This window comes from Geotrypetes seraphini, chromosome 4 (genome assembly GCF_902459505.1).
Source record: "Geotrypetes seraphini chromosome 4, aGeoSer1.1, whole genome shotgun sequence".
Taxonomy (NCBI): domain Eukaryota; kingdom Metazoa; phylum Chordata; class Amphibia; order Gymnophiona; family Dermophiidae; genus Geotrypetes; species Geotrypetes seraphini.
Window position 1 is genome coordinate 63,402,400 of NC_047087.1, and position 27,567 is coordinate 63,429,966.

General features: G+C 41.2%; 1 protein-coding gene across 1 annotated transcript in view; it reads left to right on the forward strand.

Moving 5' to 3' along the window:
- The window catches only part of LOC117359683 (galanin receptor type 1-like), a 58,245-nt gene that overhangs the window by 7,088 nt on the left and 23,590 nt on the right, over window positions 1–27,567 (forward strand). Inside the window, exon 2 of the mRNA XM_033942899.1 lies at window positions 2,471–2,536. Coding sequence (XP_033798790.1) covers window positions 2,471–2,536 — 66 coding nt within the window. The remainder of the gene's footprint in view (window positions 1–2,470; window positions 2,537–27,567) is intronic.

Consider the following 27,567-nt stretch of genomic DNA (forward strand, 5'->3'; position numbering starts at 1 on the left):
AATACTCTATCTACCACATATGGTTTGACACCAACTCATTACTTTCAATGGCTACAACTAAGACATAGTATCAAGTACTATCTCCAAAGATTTACGCTATCAGTGGACCCACCTACCATTCTAAAATGGATTAACACTTTCACTCTACTTCCTGGGCAGGCTTCAAACTGGTATAAACTCCTCCATCATGATAAATTTACCTTCTCAGAAACACTTAAGGAATTATGGGCACAGGATTCCTCTTTGGAATTGGATATGTCAGATTGGGAAAACCATTGGTTGACTTCATTTAAAGCACTGAAATCGGCCACCATTCAGCAGACGGTACTCTTTCTCTATCATAGAGCATACTGGACTCCAGTTAAACTTTCAAAATTGCAACCCTCAGCTTCTAACAAATGCTGGTCCTGCCTGACTGGAGTAGGTACTTTGCACCACATGGTTTTTCAATGCCCAATTCTGCAACATTTTTGGACATCTATCTGGACCACCATATATGAGATATTACCTATTGATGTATCCTTATCTTTCTCGATTGTGATGTTTGGTGACTTAGCCATACAGAGAGCATTAGATAAATTTGAGTCTAGATTACTGAAGCTGATGTTACTTATAGCACTTAAATCAATTATTTCGGCGTGGAAAGACTTCTCACTACTTGATCATAATATCTGAAAAAATATGGGCACCTTTGTTATCTTATTGCCAAAGAGATAGTTCATGATATTACTATATCTACACTCATCTGATATTCTCTTTCATATATCTAGTCAGCCATGTATTACATGCCAGAAGGCTAATTGTCAATATACATTATAGTACTCATTTGGGTACATACCGTTTATACATGTTTATAATATGACATGCTTATCTATGGTTCATGCAATACTAAATATACAGGAGCTATTGGACTGTATTACTGTATTGTTGATTTGACTTTGTATATTACTTTATTTTCAGTTACATTGTTATGTTCTTAAAATTCAATAAAACCTATTGAATTAAAAAAAAAAAAAAAAAAAAAAAGAAGAAGAAGAAAAAGAAACTATGTGTGTTTAAAGGAAAATCTAAATGCAGGAAAAAGCATCACTAAATAAGAAGGTCTTCAAACTTATTTTAAATTTGTCAAGTTGATCTTCGGATCGGAGTAGCTGTGGCAGAGCATTCCACAAGGTGGGAGCTACTACAACAAAATTTATTTTCCTAGTATTGAAAAAATATTTTATTGTAGGAATTGACAGGAGTTTCTGATCTGCTGACCTTAGGAGACGTATTGAGCGGTGTGGAATGAGAAGCTTGTCTAGGTATGAGGGCAGGTGAGAGAGTCTGATTTTGAAGGTAAGCAGAATAGTTTTATAGGTGATACGGTGTGTAATGGGGAGCCAGTGTGCTTCCTTCAGAAGAGGGGTAACATGATCGAATTTCCTGGCTTTATAGATGAGTTTTATTGCTGTGTTTTGAATTAGTTGTAAACGTCGAATTTCTTTTTGAGGAAGTCCGTTGAAAAGAGAGTTACAGTAATCGAGGTGGGAGATGACTAGAGAATGAATTAGAATTTTGATCGCATCTGTCTCTAGGATCGAAGTTAGTGAGTGGATGAGACGAAGTTTGAAAAAGCAAATCTTAGCGACCGAGCTGATGTGATCGTGAAAGGTGAGATCTTTATCGATGATGACTCCTAGTAATTTTATTTTTGGTTCTATTTTTATAGGAATGGATTTAATGGAAATTTTTCCTGATAGAGTCTCACTGTTGTTGATTGGAAAAAAGAGACCGCAGGATTTGTCAATATTGAGGGAGAGTTTGTTTGTGTAAAGCCAGTCACTAATTGTATCGAGTTTATTGGTAATAATGTTTATTTCTGAAATGTTTGAGGTGTTGATAGGATGAAGGAGTTGTATGTCATCTGCGTATGCGAAAATTTTGAATCCAATAGACTGAAAGAAAGAGGAGAAAGAGGAGAAAGAAAGATATTAAATAATAGAGGAGATAGGATAGAGCCTTGTGGAACACCATAGGCCTCTGCCATTTCCCTTATACTACTGCACTACCTTGTGGAATGGGTTATATCTCCTGCTCTTTTGCATCACTACAAAAATCACCTGAGGGGTCTTCACAATATATATTTAAGACAAAATTACATAACAATGGCTTTCCAAGTTATACCTTCCACTTGAACCCCCTTACCTTATTTTCTCACTGTTCTTTTTACCTTTCCCAAAATATTGAGAAAGCATATTTCAGAAATTTTTCCAAATATAGTTAATTTTGCCTGTGGAATCTTTCTTATTTCCTGGAGTAAGTACAAGTGAAGATTAGGGTACAGTAGCCATTATTCTGTGGGTACGATTATTTCAGCATGCAATAATGTAATTGCTTATCTTTATCCCATCCAGTACATTTCATATATAAACTCCCACATTCTTCTGACAAAATAGCGTTTAAAATTTTGGCATCTTTCTTCTTTCAGGTGCTTCATCACCTTCACAAAAAAGTAAAGAACATATCAAAGAAATCAGAGCGATCTAAGAAAAAGGTAAGGATATGGCAGAAATCTGTGTATCCTAACAATAAGTAAGATTACTTCTACTGATTGCATTTCAATAAGGTAAATGGTTTATTCAACCTGGAACAATGATTTGTAATGCCTAAGTTATCTCTAGTTTTTATTAATGACATTTGTCTTTCTTATCACTTTGGTAAAGAAAATGTAGACCCTCATATGCCTGCCTTATAATAGCCAGGCTTCCAATCCTCACTGTGATTTGATAGTCTGCATGTTTCTTAGAGTATGCTTTTATAATTTGTATATTGCAATACAATATTTACAACTGATAAATCTAAAAGGTGTACAAAAATGTTCACTTTAGAATAGTGATGTTCAATAGAGCTTGTGAGTAGAAAACCTATCCAGATGGAGTAGAGGAGTGGCTTAGTGGTTAAAGCAACTGCCTCAACACCCTGAGGTTGTGAGTTCAATTGCCACTGCAGCTCTGTCTGACTGTGGGCAAGTCATTTAACACTTCATTGCCCAGGTACAAAATAAGTACCTGTCTAAAGTATATAATTCATTTTGATTTTAACCAGACAGAAAAAGCAATATATCAATTTCCATCCCCTTTACCCTATAGCTCTATTTGGGGAAGTTCAGGAGAACATATCCAGGTAATGTATTGGCTTGAAAATTTTTTATCTGTTTTTCAAGGAGAAAATTTAATTCCCACAGGTTTGTTGGGCTCACTCCCAAAGTTAGCTAGACAAGTCCTTTAAATACTCACCATGAGTCATCCATGAATCAACAAAAAATTTATAAGTGGGTAAAAAGGTTTAAAGCGGGAAGAACAGGTGTAACCAAAGAACGTTGCTCTGGTTGCCCATCAACATCATACATCCACAATAAATATGCATGAGATAGATTTGCATATCAAGGAGGCAGTGCATGCAAATTCATCTCATACATATTCATTGTGGATATCCTGAAAACCTGACCTGGCTCCGGCTCTCAAGGACCGGAATTGCCTATCCCTGTTCTAAGATAATGAAGCCCTGTAATAAGATATCAATCAGTATGTTGAGGAATTGATGTAACTGCAGGGACCTCTCCAATTCAATTCAATTTTTTTAATATGTTTTTTTTTTTTTTTTACTGGTGCCTGGGGAATGGCACGTACTGCTTTCAGAAGGATTTTAAAATAACACTATTATAAAAGGATTCATCTATCAGAGATTTGCAAGTGCAATTTTGTTAACACTATCCCTTTAAATTGTGAATATTTGCTTGACTTGCCAGTTTCTTCCTTGTCAAAGCTCTAAGAAATCATACATGTTAAGAGAAATATACACATAAGATCGGCTTGACCTTTGATTATGGTGTTCTGGATTCCATGAAATTTCTGCTTCAGTATCTCCAAATGTCAGTATGGTAGTAACTACAAGATTTTTCTTTAAAATAAATCATTTTATTGCCAGCTAACAATATCTGTTGGATTTCATTATTTCACTGAAATATTTTAAGGGTAAAGGGTAATGGATTTGATATACCGCCTTCCTGTGGGTACAACCAAAAGCTATTTATAATAATAATAATAACTTTTATTTGTATACCGCAATACCACAAGTAGTTCAGAGCAGTTTACATAGGAAGAAACTGTACATATACAGTGATGTTACAGAGAATATTGTCAAGTACATTGGTAACATACACGCAGGTACTTTTTTCTATCTCTAGTGGGCTCACAATCTAAGGCTCCCTTTTATCAAGCTGCAGTAGAACGTTTTAGCACAGGCCAGTGAGGCAAATGCTCTGACACTCGTTCAATTCCTATGAGCATCAGAGCAGCTTGATGAAAGAGGGCCTACCTGGGTCAATGGATTGTTAAGTGACTTGCCAAAGGTCACAAGGATCTGCAGTGGGAATTTCTCATTATGGAAATATAGCCATTACTATTTCAACAATGCAGCAATAAATAGTGCAGTGCATTTAAAGGATTTCTTTATTGTAAAGAAAAATATTCAGAGCATAAATTTTCCTGTTTCACTTTGCTGGTATAATATAATCCTTCATAAGAAATCTATTAAGGCTGACTTTCAGTGATAGTATTTTATTCGATCCTTTAGAAAATGGTAAATAAAATGGCAGCAGTTTTATACTCACAAACACAAACATGCACACTTTTTTTGAATGTTAATTACTTTTTTATATACATATACAAAAGAATTCCTGGAAGAGCTTAATTATTACATCAAGGCTACTGGACAGGGATCACTCAGACCAATTATCCAAGCAAATTAAATTCAGAGCCTCTACAAAATGCTGTCTGTCTAACAATTTCCTTTGATCTAATAAGTTTAAAGCAATTGTTGTCACTGTAGAAAAATATAATGATAAAGTATGCCCACATGTCCTGTGTACGTATCTAGACATGTGGAGGGGCATAATCAAAGAAATATCTAAGTCCTTTTTGGCCTAACTTACAAGTTGTCCAAAGTCAGACACGAGAAAAGGTCCATTTTCAAAAAATACGTCCAGCATTTTTTTTTTTTTTTTTTTTTAATCGTCCAACTGTACATCCATTCGTCTGATCGTCCAGACCGCAGTCGTCCATCTTTATACCCCATTTTCAACCAAAAATTCATCTAACTCAAAAACGTTTAGAAAAAGACCTTTTGGGCCAGAAAAGTAAGGGACTGGACACCCAGACATGGCAACAGGGCACTGCTGTGAACTTCACAAAAAGGTTGCCACATAAACATCTCACAACAGCTCCCTTATAGGTCATGGTGAGCCCACCAAAACACCCCACAGAATCTACCATCCCAATAGCCCTTATGGCTGCAGGAGCCACTTATATGGCAGTACAAAAGGGTATGGGGTTTTTTTTTGTGGGGTGCACATGTTTCTCCATGAATGCAGTGATTAGAGTGGCTTATGGTCCTGGGACCTCCTCTCTATGGTTCACTAACCCACCCCCAAGACCATTTAAGCCACCTCTGTGCAGCTCTACTAGGCTTTCCTATGCCAGGCTGCCAGGTGCTGATGTTCTGGAGGCAGATATGTAAAGTTGTTATTATGGGGGTGGGGGGGCAGTGATCACTGGGGCTGTGTGTGGGGGTCTGTACTTTGTGTCTGTAGTGCTTGTCTGGTCACTTTGGATACCTTTTGTGGACTTAGACCTGGTTTTAGATGGCCTAAGTCACAATGTCCAAGTTCCGTCTAGGCAGTATTGTAAAACCTTCAGTTATACATGCAGTACGACTAAGTCTAGGACAGCCCACGTCCTGCCCAAATCCTGCCCTCACCACTCCTCCTAAAATGCCCCTTTTAGCTCTGGCTGTTCAGCAGCACTGTGAAGGCCTAAGTCATTTTTAAATACATCTAAAGCCCTGTTCGATTATCAGCACTTGGGCGACTTTTGTTACTGATCGTCCAAGTGCCGATTGAGGCCAGTTTTTAGACATTTTTCTGTTTCGATTATGAGCCCCCTAGTCAGCAAAATGGAGTGTCCAACACAGCATCAGCAACTTTATTTGTCATCTCCTGACAGATGGCTTTTTACATTAAAAATGAATGTACCATAATTTACAAAAGTATTCCAAACTGTACTTAATCTGAGAGTTTCAGGTGATACAAGAGTATTATACTTGGAAGCTGTTTTAAGCATTCCTCCAGACACATAAGCCCCCCTCATTCTATCATCTTAGCAAAATTTATGCATTAAGCAGCCAGTATTCAAAGTGAGCTAACATCTGGGAATGGCCACTGACTGGTTAATGCGCTTGTTCTTGGCTATCCAGTCATTCTAGTGCCATTGAACATGACCGGTTAGCACCAAACTAAACTAAACTAAATTAAATCTTGGGTTTATATACCGCATCATCTCCACAATGTGGAGCTCAACAAGGTTTGCAGGGGTTGGGATAGAACGGAACTCCAATGGAATTATAGAAGTAAGTATGAAGAGAGGTTAGGGCTTAGAGTACCAGAGAGGGGGAGAGGTTACATTTTGGAGAAGAGCCAAGTTTTCAAATGCTTACAGAATAGTTGAAAGGAGCTCAAGTTACGAAGAGGGGAAGTGAGACTATTCCAGAGCTGAGTGATTCTGAAGGGGAGGGAGGACCCTAGTTTACCAACACGGGAGATGCCTTTTAAGGAGGGGAATGATAATCTGTCGGCGGCATTCTGGGGGCGTTCCAGGGGCAGAGTCTGGTTATACCTCAAAATTCAGGCATACCTGGACAGGTTGAGAGGAAAAATCTTTTTTCGTAGCTGGTTAAGTGCGAATATAACTTACACGTGAAAATGTAATACTCACGCACATACTGGTATGTCATGCTAAATGCCACACTACTAATTTAGCACACAATCCCCCAAAATCTGTATATGGTACCTTAAGTTGTGCGCACAACCGGTGGATGCTTAAATTTGGCAAGGTGTGTGCAAATGCAGTATTCTGTAAGGTACACGTGTTAGTGAAAGGCACACCCATAATCCCATTGTTCCACATTGTCCCACCCCTTGCATTTATGTCCTACGACAGATAGTTGCATCCTTACAGAACCACTTAGCTACATTACTGCCAATTAAATTTCTGCAAACGTGCTGGTATTCTGTACATTTACATGCAATCTGTGCCCAGTTATAGAATTGCCCTTCTAGTGTTTAAATTAAAACGATGACTACTGCCATTGAACCTCTATTTTTTACCTCTTCCTGCACACAGTAATACCTCCTGCCTTTAATTCAAACGATTTCCTTGTTCATATCCTGTCTTTTAAAGAGCAGTTAAAGGCTCATTTAATGTTGTTTACTAGAGAAGTAGGTTTTTTTGTCTTTAGAGAAACATAGAAATATAGAAAATCACAGCTGATAAAGACAGTTTGGCTGATGTTCAAAGTGGTGAGCTAAGTTCCCTCTAGATAAGCCAAGTCCAGCAGTTTCACTGAAACCTACCTCCCTCCCTCCCTTCTGCTGTTTCGTGCTTCTGAGTCCGGCTGTGGAAATGCATGAAAAAGAACTAGGACCAGCTTTATTTATTATTTACTTATTTCAAAACTTTCTAGACCACCTAAAACTAAGTTGATACTTCACTGCTGAAGAGCCTTCAAACCCATGCACTCATGAAAGTTCTGCTGGATCCATCCCCTCCGATGCATTTGTACATGTTAGAGGTGGTGTGTCCAGCAGGGCCTTCGTGAGCACATGGGCTCAAAGCCTCAATGATGAAGTATTAACTAATGCCAGGCCTGATCCTGTTTCATCACTCATATGGATCCAGAGTCAGAGGCATGGCAGCGGTAGAAGTGAGGCAGGGTGATCTGATGGTTCTCCTGATTAGCGCGCACTAGCCAAAAAACTACTGCCTGCTCAAGAGGAGGCGGTAGCGGCAAGTGTGCGTGGCATTTTAGCGCACGCTATTCCGCGCGTTAAGCGCGCCTTTGTAACAGGGGCCCTTAGGTTTAAGATGTGCATATCCAGGCGGCGTATCAAAACCATCACCTTTTATAAAGATAAACTTTTGTTCCAATTTATGCATATCTTAAATGGGAATAGAGCTTGTAAATTGATGGCCAAGCGCAACAATAAACACACTTATGCAAACCAGTTCACTTTCTATATAACCAGTAGAAAGAACATCAGTGCAGAAAGCTAACCTGGATGCTATTTAATTTAACATAGTCATTTATAACCTACTACTCCAGGGATCTCCTTCTGTTCAAGGTAGTGAACAATTAAAAATAAAATCAAGATAAATAATATACCTCCCCCTTCCTAAGCTGCAGTAGAGCACTAATCCCCTCTTTTACTAAAGTGTGTTAACCGATTAGCGTGCGCTAAACACTAATGCATCCACAGACTAACATGCACACATTAGCGTGTAGCGCGCGCTAAATCAATTAGCAAGCGATAATCGGTTAGTGCACCTTAGTAAAAGAGGACCTAAATGTTCTGACGCTGCTCATACAGTTCCTGTGAGCATTGGAGCAGCGTCGGAGCATTTAGCGCTCTAGGTCACAGTAGAAACCTCTACAGCGGCTTAGTAAAAGGGGGGGATAATATGGTACAACTGGTTTTACAGTAAAAATGCAATGCAATAAAATTCTTGTTAAAATAAGATGCAACAGTACTATCAACAAAACTTCATAAACTAAAATAAAGTAGCAAATCCTACATTTATACTTCTTAGTTGTAATTTGAGAAAATAACCAAAAATATTCATTTTTTTTTCTGTAAGTACAAAGTAACTGGATTCTACCCTAGAGAATAACACAGGGACAGAATTTGTCCCCATCCCTGTCTCTGCGGATAACCAAAGGAAACCATGCTGTGAACCTCAGTCCTTCTACACCAGCATTCTTCAATGCAAGGCTTGAGTTTTAGTTGCTGTGCCCATTCATACTCTGATTCTTCCCTTTCTCCTTAAGTTTCAAGTTTATTCAAGTTTATTAACTTTTTAATATACCGACCATCAACAGGTATCTGGCCGGTTTACAATAAAATTATAAAAAGAGAAAAGAATCATAAATATAAAAAGCAGATGGGTGAACATCAAAAACATAACTTGACTAACATGAAAGTGAGGATAAAAGGGAAAGGAGGGGGAAAGTTACATGTTTTGGAGGAGAGAGGGAGAAAGTAGGAATGGGGAAAAACATATTGGATAGGGTCGCTTTTTTAAAGTGTTTGGTTAAATAAATTGGAACCAGTGGAGTAAAGGAGAGAAGAAAAAGAAAAAACAAAACAAAAAACAGAGAAGGGAAATAGAGAAAAAGAAGAAAAGAAAAGGAAGGTAGCTTTAAGGACAGGCGAAAGCGTCACGAAATAAGAACGTCTTCAAGTTAGTCTTGAATTTATCTAGATGTTGTTCTTCTCTAAGTTGTTGTGGTAGGGCATTCCATAACATTGGGGCGACTACTGTAAAATTAATTTTCCGGGTATAATAGAACTCTTTTATGGAAGGGATTCGTAGAAGTTTTTGGTCTGTTGACCTCAAAGTACGTGAGGAACATTGGGGGATGATAACCTTATCAAAATATAGAGGCTGGTGTGAGAGTTTTATTTTGAAGGTGAGCAAAATGATTTTATAGGTTATACGATGTATGATGGGCAACCAATGTGCCTCTTTCAGAAGCGGGGTAACATGATCATATTTGCCTATTTTGTAAATGAGTTTTATTGCTGTATTTTGTATTAATTGTAAACGGCGGGTTTCTTTTTGTGGGAGGCTGTTATAAAGAGAATTACAATAGTCTAAGTTAGAAATAACAAGAGAGTGAACCAGAATTGTAATTGCCTCTATCCCTAGGATTGAAGTTAATGAACGGATAAGACGAAGTTTGAAAAAACAGATTCTTACTACTGAACTGATTTGATCATGAAATGTAAGATCCTCATCGATGATGATTCCTAATAATTTTATTTTTGATTCCATTTGTATAGGAGTGGATTTGATAGAGATTTTGCCAGATAAAGATTCACTGTTTTTGATTGGGAGTAGAAGAGCACAAGATTTATCAATGTTAAGAGAGAGTTTATTTGTATAGAGCCAGTCATTTACAGTATCGAGTTTATTGTTTATGTCTGTTATATCTGAAGTATTTGAGGTGTTGATTGGGTGGAGTAGTTGTATGTCATCAGCGTAGGCGAAGATTGTGAAACCAATAGATTGTGCTAGCGTAAGAAGAGGAGACAGAAAGATGTTGAAAAGTAGTGGAGAGAGAATAGATCCTTGTGGAACACCATAGGTTGGTGCTATAGGTTGAGAGGTTTCATTCTTTACCTGAACTTTAAAGCTACGTTCATTAAAGTATGAAATGAACCATTGAAGAGCCGGACCTGTAATACCGCAGTCTATAAGTCGATTAATAAGAAGAGAGTGGTCAATAGTGTCGAAGGCTGCGGACAGGTCAAAGGAAATAAGAAGAACCGATTTTTGGTGTTCATGATAGTAATGAATAGTTGAAGTAAGGCCTAGCAGTGACAGTTCAGTAGAATGTGAAGAACAAAAACCTGTTTGGCATGGATGAAGGGCATGGGTGTTTTCAATAAATTCTGTGAGTTGAGTGTGAATGATTTTTTCCGTTAGTTTAGAGATTAAGGGTAGGTTAGCAATAGGGCGGTAATTTGCTGGCTGAGAAGGGTCTAAGTTGTGCTGTTTCAATTTTGGGATAACGAGTGCTGTTTTCCAAGCAGTAGGTACTAGGTAGTCAGAAAGAGACTTAGAAACCATTTCCCAAATGAATGGCCCGAAAAAGGAAAATAATTTTTTAAGGAGTGAAGGGGAAATACTCTCCATGAGATTGTTGGAGGTATTTAAGGATTGTAAGATAATAAGAAGATTAGCTAGAGAGGGCATTTTGAAATTTGAACAGGTGCTGAATGAGAGATGGGAAGATTCATCGGATGTGTGGGAAAGAGAAGCAGAAGAGGAAGGTCCTAGATATGATCTAATGTTTTTGATTTTTGTATCAAAGAAAAGTGCCAGCTCATTGGCAGATGGTTGTGTAGTTGAGAGTGTGGATTTTTTTTTAGAGTATTTAGAGAGAGATTGAACTAAATTGAAAAGAGCTGAAGAATTACGGGTGGAGGAGATAAGTTTAGAATAGTATTCTTTCTTGGTTTGTTGTATGGCAGTTTTATAATGAGAGGCTTTTTCTTTGAATAGCATGAGAAAGTTATTGTGGCGTGTTTTGCGCCATTTATGTTCGACAGATCGAAGTTGTCGACGAAGAAGGGCAAGTTTATTGTTATACCAGGGTTGTTGTTTTTTTGAGTCTGATTTGAGATGAGTTTGTATTTCTTGTTGAGGTGCCAGGGAGTCCATTAGAGATTTTGTAGCGGTTTCCCAGAGAGAGAACTGTTTGTCAATAGGAAGTGAGGAAAAGTCGTTGAGGTTTAAATTGAAGGAGTTTTGGATAGAGGGAAGAGTTATTTTATTAATGTTCCGGGTGATATAGTGATTTTTTTGTTGGGTATAGTGAGAGAGTTCAGGGAGGTCCAATTGCCAGTTAATTAAAGTGTGATCTATCCAAGGCAGAGAATGAGATTGAAAGTTTTGAAAGAGGTGGCAGACAGAAGTTGGGCAGAAAATCATGTCAATGGTGTTACCAGCAGAATGGGTAGGCATTGAGATGAGAGGGGATAATGATAAGTCAGAAATTAATGTTAGGAGTTCTGAGGTGTTAGGGTGGTTGGGGATATTGAAGTGGATATTAAAATCGCCATGGATGATGGAGTCAGGATAAGAAATATTAAAGTCTGAAATAGTGGAGATAAGGGTAGAAAGCGAGGTTTTGGTTACTGGAGGAGGGAGGTATATGAGAAGAAAATTAAGAGAAGGGGAGTGTTTTATAGTGAATTGAAGGGATTCTACTGGAGCGTCTGAATAGGAGTTGGAGGTGTTGGGCTGGAGAGGAATAGAGGAGTGAAAAATAACAGCTATTCCTCCTCCCTTTTTGTTCGGACGGGGTTGGAAAATTGCCTTGAAATTAGTAGGACAGGCTTGGGTTAGATAGGCCTCCTCTCCCTGAGTCAGCCAAATTTCTGTGAGGCATAGGATATGAAAATTGTATTGAATAATGGTGTCATGTATTAGGTGGTGTTTATTTTTGATGGATCGTACGTTTACCAGACCTATATTTAATTTGGAGGGGAAGTAATGTGAAGTGGAATGAAAGCTGGGGGAAGGGGAAATTGGAACAGTGATATAGTTTCATGTCAGGATTTCAGTCAAGCTAGGGGGAGGTTTTAGAGGTCTACGGCCCCATATAGTGGGAATGGAGGCCATTATTTTAGGGTAGGAATATCGGGGTGTTAATGAATTAGAGTGAATAGATGTTTGAGGTAAAGAAAAGAGAGTGAGGAGGATGTATATAAAGAAAGAGATTCTGACTTGAAATAATGAGATATGAGAGGTTTTGATGGAAGGAATACTGTGTAATGGGAAAAAAGGAACAAAAGTATGAACAAGAGTTTGAAGTAGCTGCATGAAGGAGCGCATAAAGGAGCAGGACCTGCTCCTTAGGTGCGCTCCTTTGGCGTGCGCCGCAAAGCAGGTAAATTTGTAGTCAACGCTACCGGTGGTGGAAAGTGGGCGGAGTCGTCGGCGTCGGTGAGGTAAGCCAACAAGCAGCGGAGTGCAAGACAATATGGCGTGCGCCGCAAAGCAGGTAAATTTGTAGTCAACGCTACTGGTGGTGGAAAGTGGGCGGAGTCGTCGGCGTCGGTGAGGTAAGCCAACAAGCAGCGGAGTGCAAGACAGTATGGCGTGCGCCGCAAAGCAGGTAAATTTGTAGTCAACGCTACCGGTGGTGGAAAGTGGGCGGAGTCGTCGGCGTCGGTGAGGTAAGCCAACAAGCAGCGGAGTGCAAGACAGTATGGCGTGCGCCGCAAAGCAGGTAAATTTGTAGTCAACGCTACCGGTGGTGGAAAGTGGGCGGAGTCGTCGGCGTCGGTGAGGTAAGTCAACAAGCAGCGGAGTGCAAGACAGTATGGCGTGCGCCGCAAAGCAGGTAAATTTGTAGTCAACGCTACCGGTGGTGGAAAGTGGGCGGAGTCGTCAGCGTCGGTGAGGTAAGCCAACAAGCAGCGGAGTGCAAGACAGTATGGCGTGCGCCGCAAAGCAGGTAAATTTGTAGTCAACGCACCCCCTCATATGTTCATCCTCAAATAAATAACACCTGACAGAAGTTTTCTGAGTTAAAACCCAACTTTCCAAAATCTTGGCTGCAAAGGGTGGGCTGGAAATAGAGCAATAAAATGTGGCCAAATTTGGGTCGTCTGCCACTTTAATCAGAACATAGAAAATAGCTTGTGTCAAACTATTAGGAACCAAAGCCCCTTGTAAGGATTTGTTCACTAACAAGGTAACAACATAAGAAGTGAAATACAATTTAGAAATGTAAAAATATAATACACTGCTCCCTCCGTATTCGCTGTGATAGGGGATTATCAGAACCGCAAATACAGAAAAACCGTGAATAACTTTTTCATTTTATTCACTGTTTTCTATTAAAAACCACTGTGAATATGGTATAACCACAAATAACATGGTGAGAGACCTGGCCTGTTCCTGAAGGAGAGGCAAAACACGGTGAAGAAAGTGCTGGGAATCAGTGATTTTCTCTGTAAATGCATAGAATCAGTGATTTCTCTATGCAAGCTGATGTAATTTGGGGAGAGGAGCCAGCAAGCTTTAAACCGCGAATGCTGAAACTGTGAATACGGAGGGAGAAGTGTAGTAAAAGATAGTAGCAAAGTCTATCCCCCTCTTTTATGAAGCCACACTTGCATTTTTAGCATAGGTTGCCCTGGTAACAGCTCCGACGCTCATAGAATTCCTATGAGCGTCCAAGTAGTTACCGCCCCGACCGGCACTAAAAAAGCTTCTGCGGCTTTGTAAAGGAGGGAGTATATAATAAAAAATATGTAGATAGAAAATAAATGTGACCTGCAAAACAACTCCGCTGCTATATTATCATCTTAAATGCAGTGTTGCACACAGCAGGATATTCATTCAGCAGAGGAAAAAGCCTCAGGTCAATGAGAGCCAAGAAATGGCTCAACTTTCATGGATGCCTTTCAAAGTGCTCTGCTCATACAGATAGCGATGGAACCCACGAGGAAAGGGATACTGCTGAACTAAACTAAACTAAAACTTAGGGCTCCTTTTACAAAGGCGCGCTAGCAGTTTTAGCGTGCGCTAAAATGCCGCACGCGCTAGCCGTTACCGCCTCCTTTTAAGCAGGCAGTAATCAGATTAGTGCAGTAGTAAAAGGCTGTTTTCAGAGGTTACGAATGATTAGATCGATCGCCCCCTTTTTGGACTCATCATCACTGAATATCCTTGTACATTCGCTGATCATTTCAAAATTAGACTACTGCAACTCGCTCTATAAAGGGGTAGCTCTTAAAGAAATCCGTCGATTACAACTAATTCAAAACACCTCAATTAAGATTATAATGAATAGGAAAAAGTTTGATCATGTGACGCCTCTTCTTAAAAAAGCTCATTGGCTTTCAATTGTTCACAGAATCTCCTACAAATTAGCAATATTAACATTCAATATATTAACAACTAAAACTCCATCATTTTTAGAAAAGTACATTATTCCATATATTCCAACTAGAAGTTTGAGATCAGAGGACAAAAACCTTCTAGTAATTCCACCACTTAGTACAATAAATACAAGACAAGATACGATCTTGGCAGTTACAGCACCCAGAATATGGAATTCCTTACCATCATTTATTAAGGAAGAAAAATCACTAAGTAAATTTAAACGACTGTTAAAATTCTGGTTGTACAAGGATGCTTTTGAGACCTAATTATCAGAGTCTCTATTGATCCCATTTATTGCTTAAACTCACTTGTCCTCTGTCTTAGGCTCTGAGAAATTGAATAAAATAAAAAAAAAATTAAAAAAAGTTCTTAATTATCTATTATATTGTTATCAATACTTTTAAAATTTCTTACCCTCCGTTTGTATTTTTCTTTTATGTATCCTTTACTATATTTATTGTAGTTCTCCCTACTTCCCTTATGTATTGGCACGTTATGTCCGTCTGTGTTGGTTTTAGTTAATAATTAAGACCCTGTTTTAATTGTAAATCGCTTTGAATTAATGATATTACGATACATCAAAATTTTAAAGAAAATTGAATCTTGTGCATGTGCTAAAAACACTAGCCCTTAGATTTTTAGGCCGGGTCATCACCAATTGGAGCTCGACTCGGTTAACAATAAGAAAAATAATACAACCCCCCACAAAAAAAACCCCCCCAAAAAACAAAAAACAATCAAGCTAAATAAAAGTTAAAAAATATTTGATGACTAATTTCCACAATGTTTGGCAAACAGGATTATTGTCTTTACAGTTTTCCGGAATGATAAAAAGGCACTTAAGTGTCTTAGTAAGAGCGGCAAATTATTCCAAGGCTCCGTCATTTTAAAAGAGAAAAAGTGCCTAAATTTTGTGAATGATTTAGATTTACCCTTAAGAGAAGAAAAAAAAAAAGTTTCAGTTTTTGAGAGCTTCTTGCAAGATGAGATCTGTATACATTCCACTCTAAGGGAACAAGAGTAACAAAAATACCAAATAGGATCTTAAATGCGATGCAAATGCACTTGAATGGAATTCTGAGATTAACTGGAAGCCAATGTAATTCTTTGAGTAATGGAGACACATGGTCAAATGTACTCTTACCAAAAATAAGTCTGGCAACAGTATTTTGAATCAGCCGGAGTCTTTGCAAGCTGACCTTAGATAATCCCTAATACATTGCAATAATCCAGGTGAGACAAAATGACAGATTGAACCAAAACAGAAAAATGTTGATGTTAAAATACAGAGGATGAAAAAACATTTTTTTTACAAGAGCATTGATCTGGTCCTTAAATGTGAATGAGGAATCAATAAGGACACTTACAGGTCTTTCTACTAAGGCATGCTAGCCATTTTAACGTGCGCTAAAAATTAGCATGCGCTAAACACTAACGCACATCAATGCATCCTTAGGATATAATGGACGCGTTAGCACACGTTAGCGCTAAAATGGCTAGCATGCCTTAGTTAAAGGATCCCTTAGTATTAACGAAGAAAAGTCGATTTTCAAAGACTCACCCAAATCCAAAATTACAATGGGAGGGAGGCAATCTAATTGTGGACCTAACCACAGAAGTTTTGTTTTAGCAGCATTGAGTTTCATCTGGACTATCGGTGCCCAGGACTGGATTTATATTAGATGACAGATTAATGAGATCAGAATCAACCTCGAGTAATATGAAAATATCATCGGCATAAGTCAGTAAGGTTACAAATGGAGAAAGTGTGTCTAATGTCCAGGTGGATTCCCTCCTGAGCAGTAGTAATCATCACACAGTGTGGTTTGAAATGAGCTAAAGAGGAGTGCAGACACATAAAACCCAAAGTACTAGATCTTCAAGATGCCGACCTTAGTAAAATGAAGAACTACCTTAAAAAAGGGATGGGATGAGAGAAGATATGGGATGTGGAAAGGCAGTGGATGAAGCTGAAAGACAGCAACACATTATTATTTAAGGAAAGTAGATAAAAGCAAGAGGAAAAGGAAATTAATATGTTTCTCCAAAAAATGGCTGAAAATTTTAAGACAAATGAGGTAACATTCTCAAAATACAAAACTAGAGGAACACTGTAAAGAATACTGGTTAAAACTCAAAGATGCAAAGAAAGAAATAAGGATGGTATAAGAATATGTACATATAGGCAGCACTTAATTGTACCCCCCCCCTCCTTTTACAAAACTGTGGTAGCGCTTTTTAGCGCAGACTGCCGTGCTGAATGTTCTGTGCTGCTCCCTACTCTATGAGTGCCAGGAGCAGCGCAGAGCATTCAGCGTGCCGACCTGCACTAAAAAACACTATCACGATTTTGTAAAAGGGGGGTATGAGGCTCTTTATGCAAGTAAAGTACTTGATGTTTGAACAAAGTTTATAAAATTACCCTCATTCAGTTCTTTTGTGTTTGTTCCAGAGTTTTTTGATTATTTTAATTTTACATGTTTATAATATTGTATGGCTCCATTTATGCACCCTAATTGAACAGTTATTAAGGAAGTGAACATCTCTTGGAAAATTTGATTTGTTTGAAAGACTTTATTTCCATATTTTCATGTGAATTAACATGGTAAGTGCAAGACATAAATACAGTATTCAATATTTTCTTCTCTGCTGATAGTCCCCCTGAGTATATTAAATATAACTACTGTAATCCAAGCTAAATACATGTTTTAATTAAAATAAATGATGTTCATACAGATAATTAAACCTCTACTTAGCATGCTTAAATTTAAAAAAAAACTGCTGAAACTAATTTTCTCCTGACAGGGAAATAATTGGTGTTATTTCTGTTCATGTAGTAATCTAAAAGCATTGTAGATATAATACATTCAACAACCTACATTGTATCATTCTGTCTGAGCCTGTTTCTCCTAGGTAGAGCAGTACTATTTTTCAAAAGATTTCAGACTCTCACATTACAAAGCATCTTTTGATATCATGGGCTCCTTTATAAAAGTGTTCTGGAAGATAAGGCAGGCTCGGTCAGAGAACAAGTGCAGTCAGAATTTACATGTGTATTTTATAAAAGAAGTGCATACATGTATACTTTACAGGCTAACAGTTAGACCTACTCCCAAGCAGGCATAATTATGTCAGCCAATCCCACTCTACCACCCCCAGTGCCTTCGACACCTGCCTCCCTCTTCATTTGGTCTTTCGGCTAAACTACCACTAGGGGTGGAGCGGCCCTATGTTAAGGCTGATGGCAGATTGTTCCTACCCTCTCCTCTCCCCTCCCCCCCCCAGTATGTACCAAGACTAATATGCAAAATTTCAAATACAAGTCTTGTTGATGAATCTTCAAAAATGCAATTGCAGTTTGCAACAAAGAATTAATGTTGTAAATATTTTTGATTTTACTTAAAATTATTCATATTATTTAAGGAGGAAAAGGATCTCAGAGACCTATAGGACACTTTAATTTAATATCCATATCTAAATATAGGTTCCATTTGTCTTTCATCAATCCAAAATCCTCCTCTTTTTTTTATAGAGCTTATAAGTGTTCAAATGTGCTTTCTCATATTTTAAATATCAAATTTAAACTTTTTAAAAATATATTTAAATATCAGTCAGCACTTAGGGGTCCTTTTATTAAAGTACACCAACCGATTTAGCGCATGCTAAAGGTTAGCACATGCTAAATGCTAAGGCATTGGTATTGGTATTGGGGTTCAAGAGAGTACGATATTGGGGTTCAAGAAGGGATTAAATGATTTCCTGAAGGAAAAGGGTATAGAGGTGTATAGATAGAGGATTACTATAGAGGTCCTGGACCTGATGGGCCGCCGCATGAGCGGACTGCTGGGTGTGATGGACCTCTCGTCTGACCCAGCAGAGGCACTGCTTATGTTCTTATGTTCTTATGCATCCATTATATCCTATGGGTATCTTAGCATTTAGCATGCGCTAAATCGGTTAGCACACCTTAATAAAAGGACCCCTTAACTTATGTCACCTAACAAGACACATTTCACCATTCTTCCTGTTTTGCATAGGCATGACCATCAATTGTCATAACCTGTTCTGAGCTTGTCGGGGAGGCTGGGGTATAAAACGAACCAAATAAATAAACTATGACATAAAAGAACATGTATTAATACACACAGCTTTATAAATTGCAAACTGCTCTTACTCATGTTTCCATTTATTTTCTACTTACTGTTCTCCTGTTGACTACATTCTTGAAATGGCGTTGCTCTCTTCACAAAAATGCCAGCATGCACCCTACTTATTTACTTATTGTTCTTTCTGCGACCATGTTATTATTACATTATCCATATTCTAGGCACCATTCTACTGATGAAAAATTTCACCAGTGTAGATCTGAGCAAAGTTTTATAAAAACATATTTCATTCAATTTGGTTATTTGAGCCCCATGATTCTAGCATTTTATGTCTCTCAAGTCAACAAATTTCTCTCCACTGTAGCCTCTGTAGCCACCTTATTTCCATTGTGGCACTATGTCAGTCACAAACATTTCAAATCCCAAAAAGCATGATTAAACTTCAATGTTCAATTATCCGTTCATTTGGCCTACCCCTCTTCAAATTCAACTTATGTTCACACTTCCTCCCTCGCCGGTTGCTTCCCTTTGACGTATCTGAAGAATGTTTTAAAGTTTCTTGCTTCCCCAGCCAGCCTTTCTTCGTACTCTTTTTTTGCCTTCCTAACCACTCAGTGACAGTCTTTCTGGTGTTGTTTGTGTTCCTTCCGGTTTTCCTCGGTTTGGTCCTTTTTCCATTTTCGGAACGATTTTTTCTTGTCACCTATCGCCTTCTTCACTTCATTCGTTATCCATAAAGGGTCTTTTTCTACCCTTTCCTAAACCTGGGGATGCATAGGTTTTGTGCTTCTAGCACCGTGTCCTTGAATAGGGACCAGGCTTCCTCTACTGTCTCCATCTGTTTTGGGTAGTTTTTGAGCTTCTTTCTCACCCTTGTTCTCATAGCTTCGTAGTTCCCTTTCTTGAAATTGAGCGTCGTCGCCGTGGTTCTCTTCACCTTGGATGTTCCCACTTCTAATTTGTACCGGATCATGCTGTGAACGCTGTTTCCTAGTGGTCCTACTACTGCCACTTCCTTTGCAGGTCCCCTAGCCCGTTGAGGATTAGGTCGAGAGTGATATCTCCTCGCGTTGATTCTTTGACAAGCTGCTCCATGAAGCAGTCTCTCACAGTCTCCAGGAATTCTGTTTCCCTCGCACAGCTTGAGCTTCCAATGCTCCAGTCTATCCCGGGGTGGTTAAAATCCCCCATCACCATTACACTTCCGCTATTGCATTCTCGCCTCAATTCTGCTTCTAGTTCTTTGTCGGTTGCTTCCATTTGTCCAGGTGGGCAATAGTACAGTCCTACTTTTATGTCAGCTCCATTTCTTCCTGGTAACTTAACTCACAAGGATTCCAGTTCTACCACCCTCGCCGCCGTATCCATTCTGGTCAAGTAAATGGTGTCCTTTATATACAGTGCTGTACCTCCACCCTTCTTGTAGGTCTCTGCTCTAAAGTTTGTACCCTGGCAGTACTATGTCCCATTTTTTGTTCTCGGTCCACCATGTTTCTGTGATTCCAATAATGTCTAGGTCCTCGTTTTTGGCTGTGACTTCCAGTTCTCCCATTTTGGTCCTTAGGCTCCTCACATTTGCGTATAAGCAGTTTAAGTCCTGATTTTTTCTCTTCCCTGCTGTTCTACCCTGTGAGTTGTTCCTCTTGCCGTCCCCCTCGTGGGCTGTCAGCCCCTGAATTTCATTTTGTTCTTCCTCTTCCTGTGGCGCGTCTTCTTTGTCCTCAGCCTGTTTCCCCATTTCCACTTGTTCCTCTATCTCTTGCTGTTCGCTCTTCTCTTTAATCTCTAGTTCTACATGACCCTTGAACCCCTGCAGATTGTCATTTGTTTCCTCCCAGCAGTTTTCCTACTCAGTATCTTCGTTGGATATTTTTGTCCAAAACGTCGATGTCTGGTCGACTGTCGGCTTTCCCCTCTTTCTCAGTTTAAAGCCTTCTCTATTACTCTCTTGACGTTGTTCACCAGCAATCTTGTTCCCGCCGTGCTCAGGTGTAGTCCGTCCCTCCTGTAGAGCTTGCTCTTTCCCCAAAAAGTCGTCCAGTTCTTTACGAAGTGGAAGCCTTCCTCCTCATACCATCTCCTCAGCCATGCGTTTACTGCTTGTAGTTCGGTCTGCCTCTTCACGTCTGCCCTCGGTACTGGCAGGATCTCCGAGAATGCTACCTTCTGTGTCCTCAGCTTCAGTTTCTTTCCCATGATCTCAAACTGCTCAGTTAGTGTAGACCTGCTGTAATTCCTTCTGATGACATCATTTATTCCCACGTGGATTATCACTGCTGTCTCTTCTGTCTCAGCTCCTTCCAGGATCCTCTCGATTCTGTCTGTGATGTCCTTCGTTCTTGCCCCCAGGAGACATGTCACCAGCCGGTCCTCTCTCCCTCCTGCTACATGACTGTCCACTTCTCTCAGGATTGAGTCTCCTACTACGATTGCAGATTTTCCCTTCCTCAGCTTCATCTTAGGTCTCAAGTCTGTATCCTTAGTGTGGTTCAATACTGCTCCCTCAGGGTTCTGATGAATCTTCGCCTCCTCTGGTTGCTCGATGTTTTCATAAGGTCCTTCTCCCCTGGCCTCCTCTGGTTGCTCGATGTTTTCATAAGGTGCTCCTCCCCTGGTGTCTGGTGGCTCCTGTCCTCCGTCTGCTGGTTCCTGTATGTGTTGCTGATGATCCAGTTCCTCTACCCTCCTGTAGGCCTCCTCGATGAATCTCTCGAGCTCCCTTACTTGCTCCTCGATGTGGCTCTCTCTTGAGGGGTCCTCAGTTGCCCAGCACGGTTCTTCTGAGATGCGGAGTCCCTCCAGCTCCTGGACCCTGTCCTGTAGCCTACCAACCTCCTTCTTCAGGCGTTCCAGCTCCTGACACCGACCGCATATGTACGCCTGCCTTCCCAAGGGCAGGTAGTCGTACATATGGCACTCCGTGCAGTACACTGGGAAGCATCTCTGGGTTCCTTCTGCTTCCATCTCTCTTTCTCTTATTTGCCTCCTGGTGTGAGGTGTGTGAAGGTGGTCCCTGCTGTGCAGTTAGCTGAAAGAGTAGAGAAGAAAAAGAAGGAATAAGAGAAGAAAAGAAGGAAATGCTTGTGGCTTATGCTCTAGGTGTGCCTGCTGGGCGGCCTTCTTTAGGCTCCTTCGCAAAGGCGCTCTCACTAAGGCGAGTGCCTTTGCCATTCACCTTCGCCGCGCGCCGAACGGCTGCGCGCCGTTGGCTCCCTGCCTCTTAAAGGGAAGCCCGGGCACTGATGCGACCTCTGACGTGGTGGGGGTAGGCGGAGCTTCCTCTCGCCTCGACCCCAATCAGGCTTTCTCCCCTCTGCCTCTCCTCCCGATCAGGCTTTCTCCCCTCTGCCTCTCCTACCGATCAGGCTGTCTCCCCTCTGCCTCTCCTCTCTGATCTGGCTACTCTGCTCAGAACGCTGCCGAGATCTGCCTCATGCTCCGGCTCCCTGCTCTTAAAGGGGAGCCTGGGCACCGATGCGACCTTTGACGCGGTGGGGGTGAGCGGAGCTTCCGCTCGCCTCAACCCCGATCTGGCTTCCGCCCCTCTGCCTCTCCTCCCGATCAGGCTGTCTCCCCTCTGCCTCGCCGATCTGGCTGCTCTGCTCAGAATGCCGCCGAGATATTGATATTGTATTTTATTAGAACCCTTGTTATTAGCTATTCAGCAAGTAAAGGAGATACAGGGTATTCCTTATTTAAATAGAGAATACAAGGTCTCTGCTTATGCAAATGACATACTGCTTCATTTGAGAAATCCTGAAACAACCGTTCCATGTTTATTAGACTTGATAGAGAAATTTTGGAAATTTTCAGGACACAAGATAAATTGGAGTAAGTCAGAAGTTCTTCCACTTAATGTGCATTGTTCTTCCACTTAATGTGCATTGTTTATTTGAATCATTCCCCTTTTTATGGAAGGATGATGGAATAAAGTATTTAGGCATTTGGATAAAAAAATACGCTGGAAGAAACAATGAAAGTAAATGAAAAATTTTTATTACAGAAGGTAACAGAAATGTGTGAGCAATGGAATCCTTTATATTTGTCATGGTGGGGGGAAATCCAAACTATTAAAATGATGATTTTGCCTGTGGTTTGTTATCAAATGGGTATGTTGCCAGTTTTTTTTTCAGGGGTCTTTTTATAAAAAAATTAAATAGCATTCTTACAAAATTTATTTGGCTGGGTAAATTTTCCTAATTTTTATAGATATCATCAGTCCTATATTATGCGCCAGGGTATATATTGGGTCCTCCCAGAACTCATGGAAAAACTCCCAGATTGGCTGTGGTTGGAATGGCAACTCATGTCTCCTCTGCAATTATGCTATGTTCTCAGTATTAAAATGCCTAGATTATATAAAAATAACAGAATATTAGTAGATACATGGAAAACTTTACGATATGTAAATAATTTAACACCTTTTCCAATACACAAATCAACGAATCAGACAATATGGCTGAACTCCAAGATTAAAATTGGCAGATATAAGGTCATCTGGAAGTATTGGATGATAGCAGGTATACGCATTTTGGATGATGTTATCGCTAATAGTAAGCTTCTTGACTTTTCACAGTTGCAACATAAATTTGGTCTTAGCAAAACACAAAATTATAGGTGGTTGCAATTGAAGCAGGCCATTCAGGTAGGGTTCCCTGAATGGAAGAATCTTAATAATCAGTATAGTTTGGAATTCTTGTGCTTTCAGATGGACTTCTTGGGACACCAGGCGGTTCAGTGGTACAAACTAATAGCTGGATTTATAAATAAGAAACCAAAAACTGGTCTTAGGGATACTTGGAGTATTGAGATTAAGCATCAAATTAGTGCATCTCAATGGACATGAATTTGGTCTTGGAGGATGAGATGTACAGTATCTGCATCTATGAGACAAACTTGGTTTTTTTTTTTACTACATAGAGCATTTTGGACCCCAGTTCGTTTACAAAAGTTGGATAGCTCTATGTCTAATAGATGTTGGCATTGTCATCTCAAAGCAGGGACTTTAGCTCATTTATTATTCTATTGTCCATTCATATTGGCTTTTTGGAAATCAATCTGGGATCAAATAAATTGTTTGTTGGAAAATCCGGTGGCATTATCCTATGATACTGTTCTATTTGGCATGTCAATGAGGGCTAAGAGCCAAATATCTTTGAATAATAATAAGCTTTTACTTATTATGACAGGGGTTGCCATACAACAGATTACGAGCAATTGGAAGAATTGTAATAGATTGAATTATAGTTTCTGGTGGAATTCTTTATGTCATATATACAAAACTAGTGTTTAAGCCCATTACATTAACGGGTGCTAGAGTACATGTCTGTCTGGGTTTTTTTTATTTGTCTCTCTCTTCTTGGATACTGTCTGTCTGTCATTCTTTCTGTCTGTCTCTCCCTGGCCCCCTGTCTCTCTATCTTTATTTCTAACTCTATCATCTTCCCTCAATCCTGCATGTGCCCTTTTTCTTTCTCTTCCCCACTTCCTTCCAACGTCTGCTCCCGCTGTCCCTCAGACTTCCATTCAGTGTCTGTCTCCCTCTCTCTACCCCTTCTATCTACTGTTCACCCTCTGTCTTGCTCCTTCCATTCACTGCCCTCTCTTCTCTTTCCATCCAGTGTCCGCCCTCTCTCTCTCTCCATATGGCATCTTCTCTTCCTTCCTTTCCCCCTTCCTTTTCCCTTGGTCTGGCATACATTCCTCCTTCCCTCCATGCCCTGCCATCTCTTCTTCCTTCCAAGTCATTCTCTCCCCCTCTGCTCCCTTTCCTCCTTGAACTTCATCGGGCAGCAGCAGCGGCATTCACAATTCATTGCTGTTGCTGGCTTCAGGTCTTCCTCTCTGTCGGGTCGTCTTCCTGAAACAGAAAGTAGGCAGGACCCACCAGAGAGGAAGGCCTGAAGCCAGCAACAGCAGCGAATTGTAAACGCTGCTGCTGCCCGAAGAAGCCAGGCCTTGAAAAACCCGAGCCAGACCGCTTCTCTTCCCTCCCAGCCCAACCCCTGCTGACTCGGCTCCCTTACCCTGCGTCGCGGAAGCGTGAAGACTGAATACCTGCAATCAGGGTGGCGAGGACGCGGCTCAGGAGACTGTGAGGTGTTGGCGTGCGGCGGCACTCCACGAAGCCCTCCTCCCGGCAGCCGCCGCCAGCACCAATCAGGACCAAGCTTGCCTGCGCTTCCTCCAGCGGTTGGTGAGTGAGGGTGGGAGGAGGGGAGTGGCTACAGTGATCCCTGCCTCCGCGTTCTAAAATGGAACGCGGCCACGGATCAGAAATCACAGCGGCAGGGATCACGAAATTTCAAGAGCGCATGCGCGCTCTAGGGTTTTATTATATAGGACTAGTTTTTTAGCCCGTTACATTAACGGGTGCTAGAATAGATGTGTAGACTTAGTCATTTCTTTATTTCTTTTTCTTTCTTTCTTTCTGTCTCTCTCCCTGCCCCCTTTCTTTCTTTCTCTCTGTCTTTCTTTCTGTCTCTTTCCGTGGCCCCCTGTCTGTCTTTCTTTCTGTCGCTCTCCCTTCCCCAATCTGTCTTTCTTTCTTTGCCTCTCTCCCTTCCCCCAGTTTGTCTTTCTTTCTTTGCCTCTCTCTCCCTGTCTGTCTGTCTTTCTTTCTGTCTCTCTCCCTGGCCCCCTGTCTGCCTGTCTTTCTTTCTCTCTCCCTGTCCACTGTCTGTCTTTCTTTCTTTCTCTCTCCCTGCCCCCTTTCTTTCTTTCTGTATTTCTTTCTGTCTCTCTGACTGTCTGTCTTTCTTCGATGGCAGAAGATATTTCCCTGTCACAAGAAAGAAGAAATGCCTTGCATTATGGTTCAAGTCTGCTATATGATAGAACATCCCGTGTCTGCAGAAATGGATTTCTAGGCTTTCGTCATCCAGCAATGTGTGAGAGGCTTTCTCACTGACTTTGTGCCAGTCTATATATATGTCACTGGCAGGAGCCAAAAGCAGGGCTTTATTGGAAAGTATATACCATGATTCTTTTATGCTGTGTTCTGAGTTAAGGAAGTGTGTACTGGAAAGACCTGTGTTATGAAATAAAAGTGAATGATTTTAGAGACTTGCACAGAGAGGGTCATACATATTTCTTTTCAGCTCAAAGACCCAGCACTGATGCTACCTTGCTTCCATGACTTGAGCAGGTTCCAGTTGTGCACCACAGACTTTTTCTCTTTTGGATAAATATGTTTCAACTCTGTGATATGCAAATATCACAAACTACTGCAATGCTTCATCTTTTAGTGGCGGCGATCAAGACAGGCTGCCGGCATCGGCGCTTTCCCTCTGCGAGTCCCGCCTCTTTGTTTCAACTTCCTGTTTCCGCATAGGTGGGTCTTGCAGAGGGAAGAGCCTGTTGCCGGCAGCCTATCTTGATTGCCTCCATTGCCAAGTCGCCAAAGAGGGCCACAGAGAAGCACCCCTTACCTCCTTTAACATCTGCCCTCCGCCGACAGCCGCCGCATCCTGCATGCGCCTCAAGCTGCCATGGCCTACATGCGCCGACAGCCGCGGTGGCGCCTCAAGCCGCCTTAGCACTGTCACGCCAACCCGCCGCCAAGCTGTCTTTCCTTCTCTGCCGGCAGGGACTGCCGGGGCCTGGGTGCGGCGGGGAAGGGGGTCTTCCTGGCCGGGGCCGGACGAATCCCGGGCCTGCTCTCCTTCCCTTAAGTCCCGGCCCATCACTCTGTGCCATCTATCACATGCGCACTCTTCCCGCCACATCCCGACAGATCAGGGATCAGGGAACACGCGGCGAGACTGCGCATGTACACGTAGCGTTTTATTATTATAGATGGAAAAGGTAATAGCTACACAGCAGGGGTATTTAAGAAAGTTTCAAGATGTTTGGGAGCCCTTAACAAATTATTGTAATGAGTAAATACCCTTTTTTTCCCCCTTTAGTGGTGCATGTCCAAGGAGGGGGGGAGGGGGAGGGGGAGGGGTTGATTCTGGTCTTTGTATAATTATAAGGAACTAGTGTTTAAGCCCGTTACATTAACGGGTGCTAGAGTACATGTCTGTCTGGGTTTTTTTTATTTGTCTCTCTCTCCTTGGATGCTGTCTGTCTGTCATTCTTTCTGTCTGTCTCTCCCTGGCCCCCTATCTGTCTATCTTTATTTCTAACTCTATCCTCTTCCCTCAATCCTGCATGTGCCCTTTTTCTTTCTCTTCCCCACTTCCTTCCAACGTCTGCTCCCGCTGTCCCTCAGACTTCCATTCAGTGTCTGTCTCCCTCTCTCTACCCCTTCTATCTACTGTTCACCCTCTGTCTTGCCCCTTCCATTCACTGCCCTCTCTTCTCTTTCCATCCAGTGTCCGCCCTCTCTCTCTCTCCATATGGCATCTTCTCCTCCTTCCTTTCCCCCTTCCTTTTCCCTTGGTCTGGCATACATTCCTCCTTCCCTCCATGCCCTGCCATCTCTTCTTCCTTCCAAGTCATTCTCTCCCCCTCTGCTCCCTTTCCTTCTTGAACTTCATCGGGCAGCAGCAGCAGCATTCACAATTCATTGCTGTTGCTGGCTTCAGGTCTTCCTCTCTGTCGGGTCGTCTTCCTGAAACAGAAAGTAAGCAGGACCCGCCAGAGAGGAAGGCCTGAAGCCGGCAACAGCAGCGAATTGTAAACGCTGCTGCTGCCCGAAGAAGCCAGGCCTTGAAAAACCCGAGCCAGACCGCTTCTCTTCCCTCCCAGCCCAACCCCTGCTGACTCGGCTCCCTTACCCTGCGTCGCGGAAGCGTGAAGACTGAATACCTGCAATCAGGGTGGCGAGGACGCGGCTCAGGAGACTGTGAGGTGTTGGCGTGCGGCGGCACTCCACGAAGCCCTCCTCCCGGCAGCCGCCGCCAGCACCAATCAGGACCAAGCTTGCCTGCGCTTCCTCCAGCGGTTGGTGAGTGAGG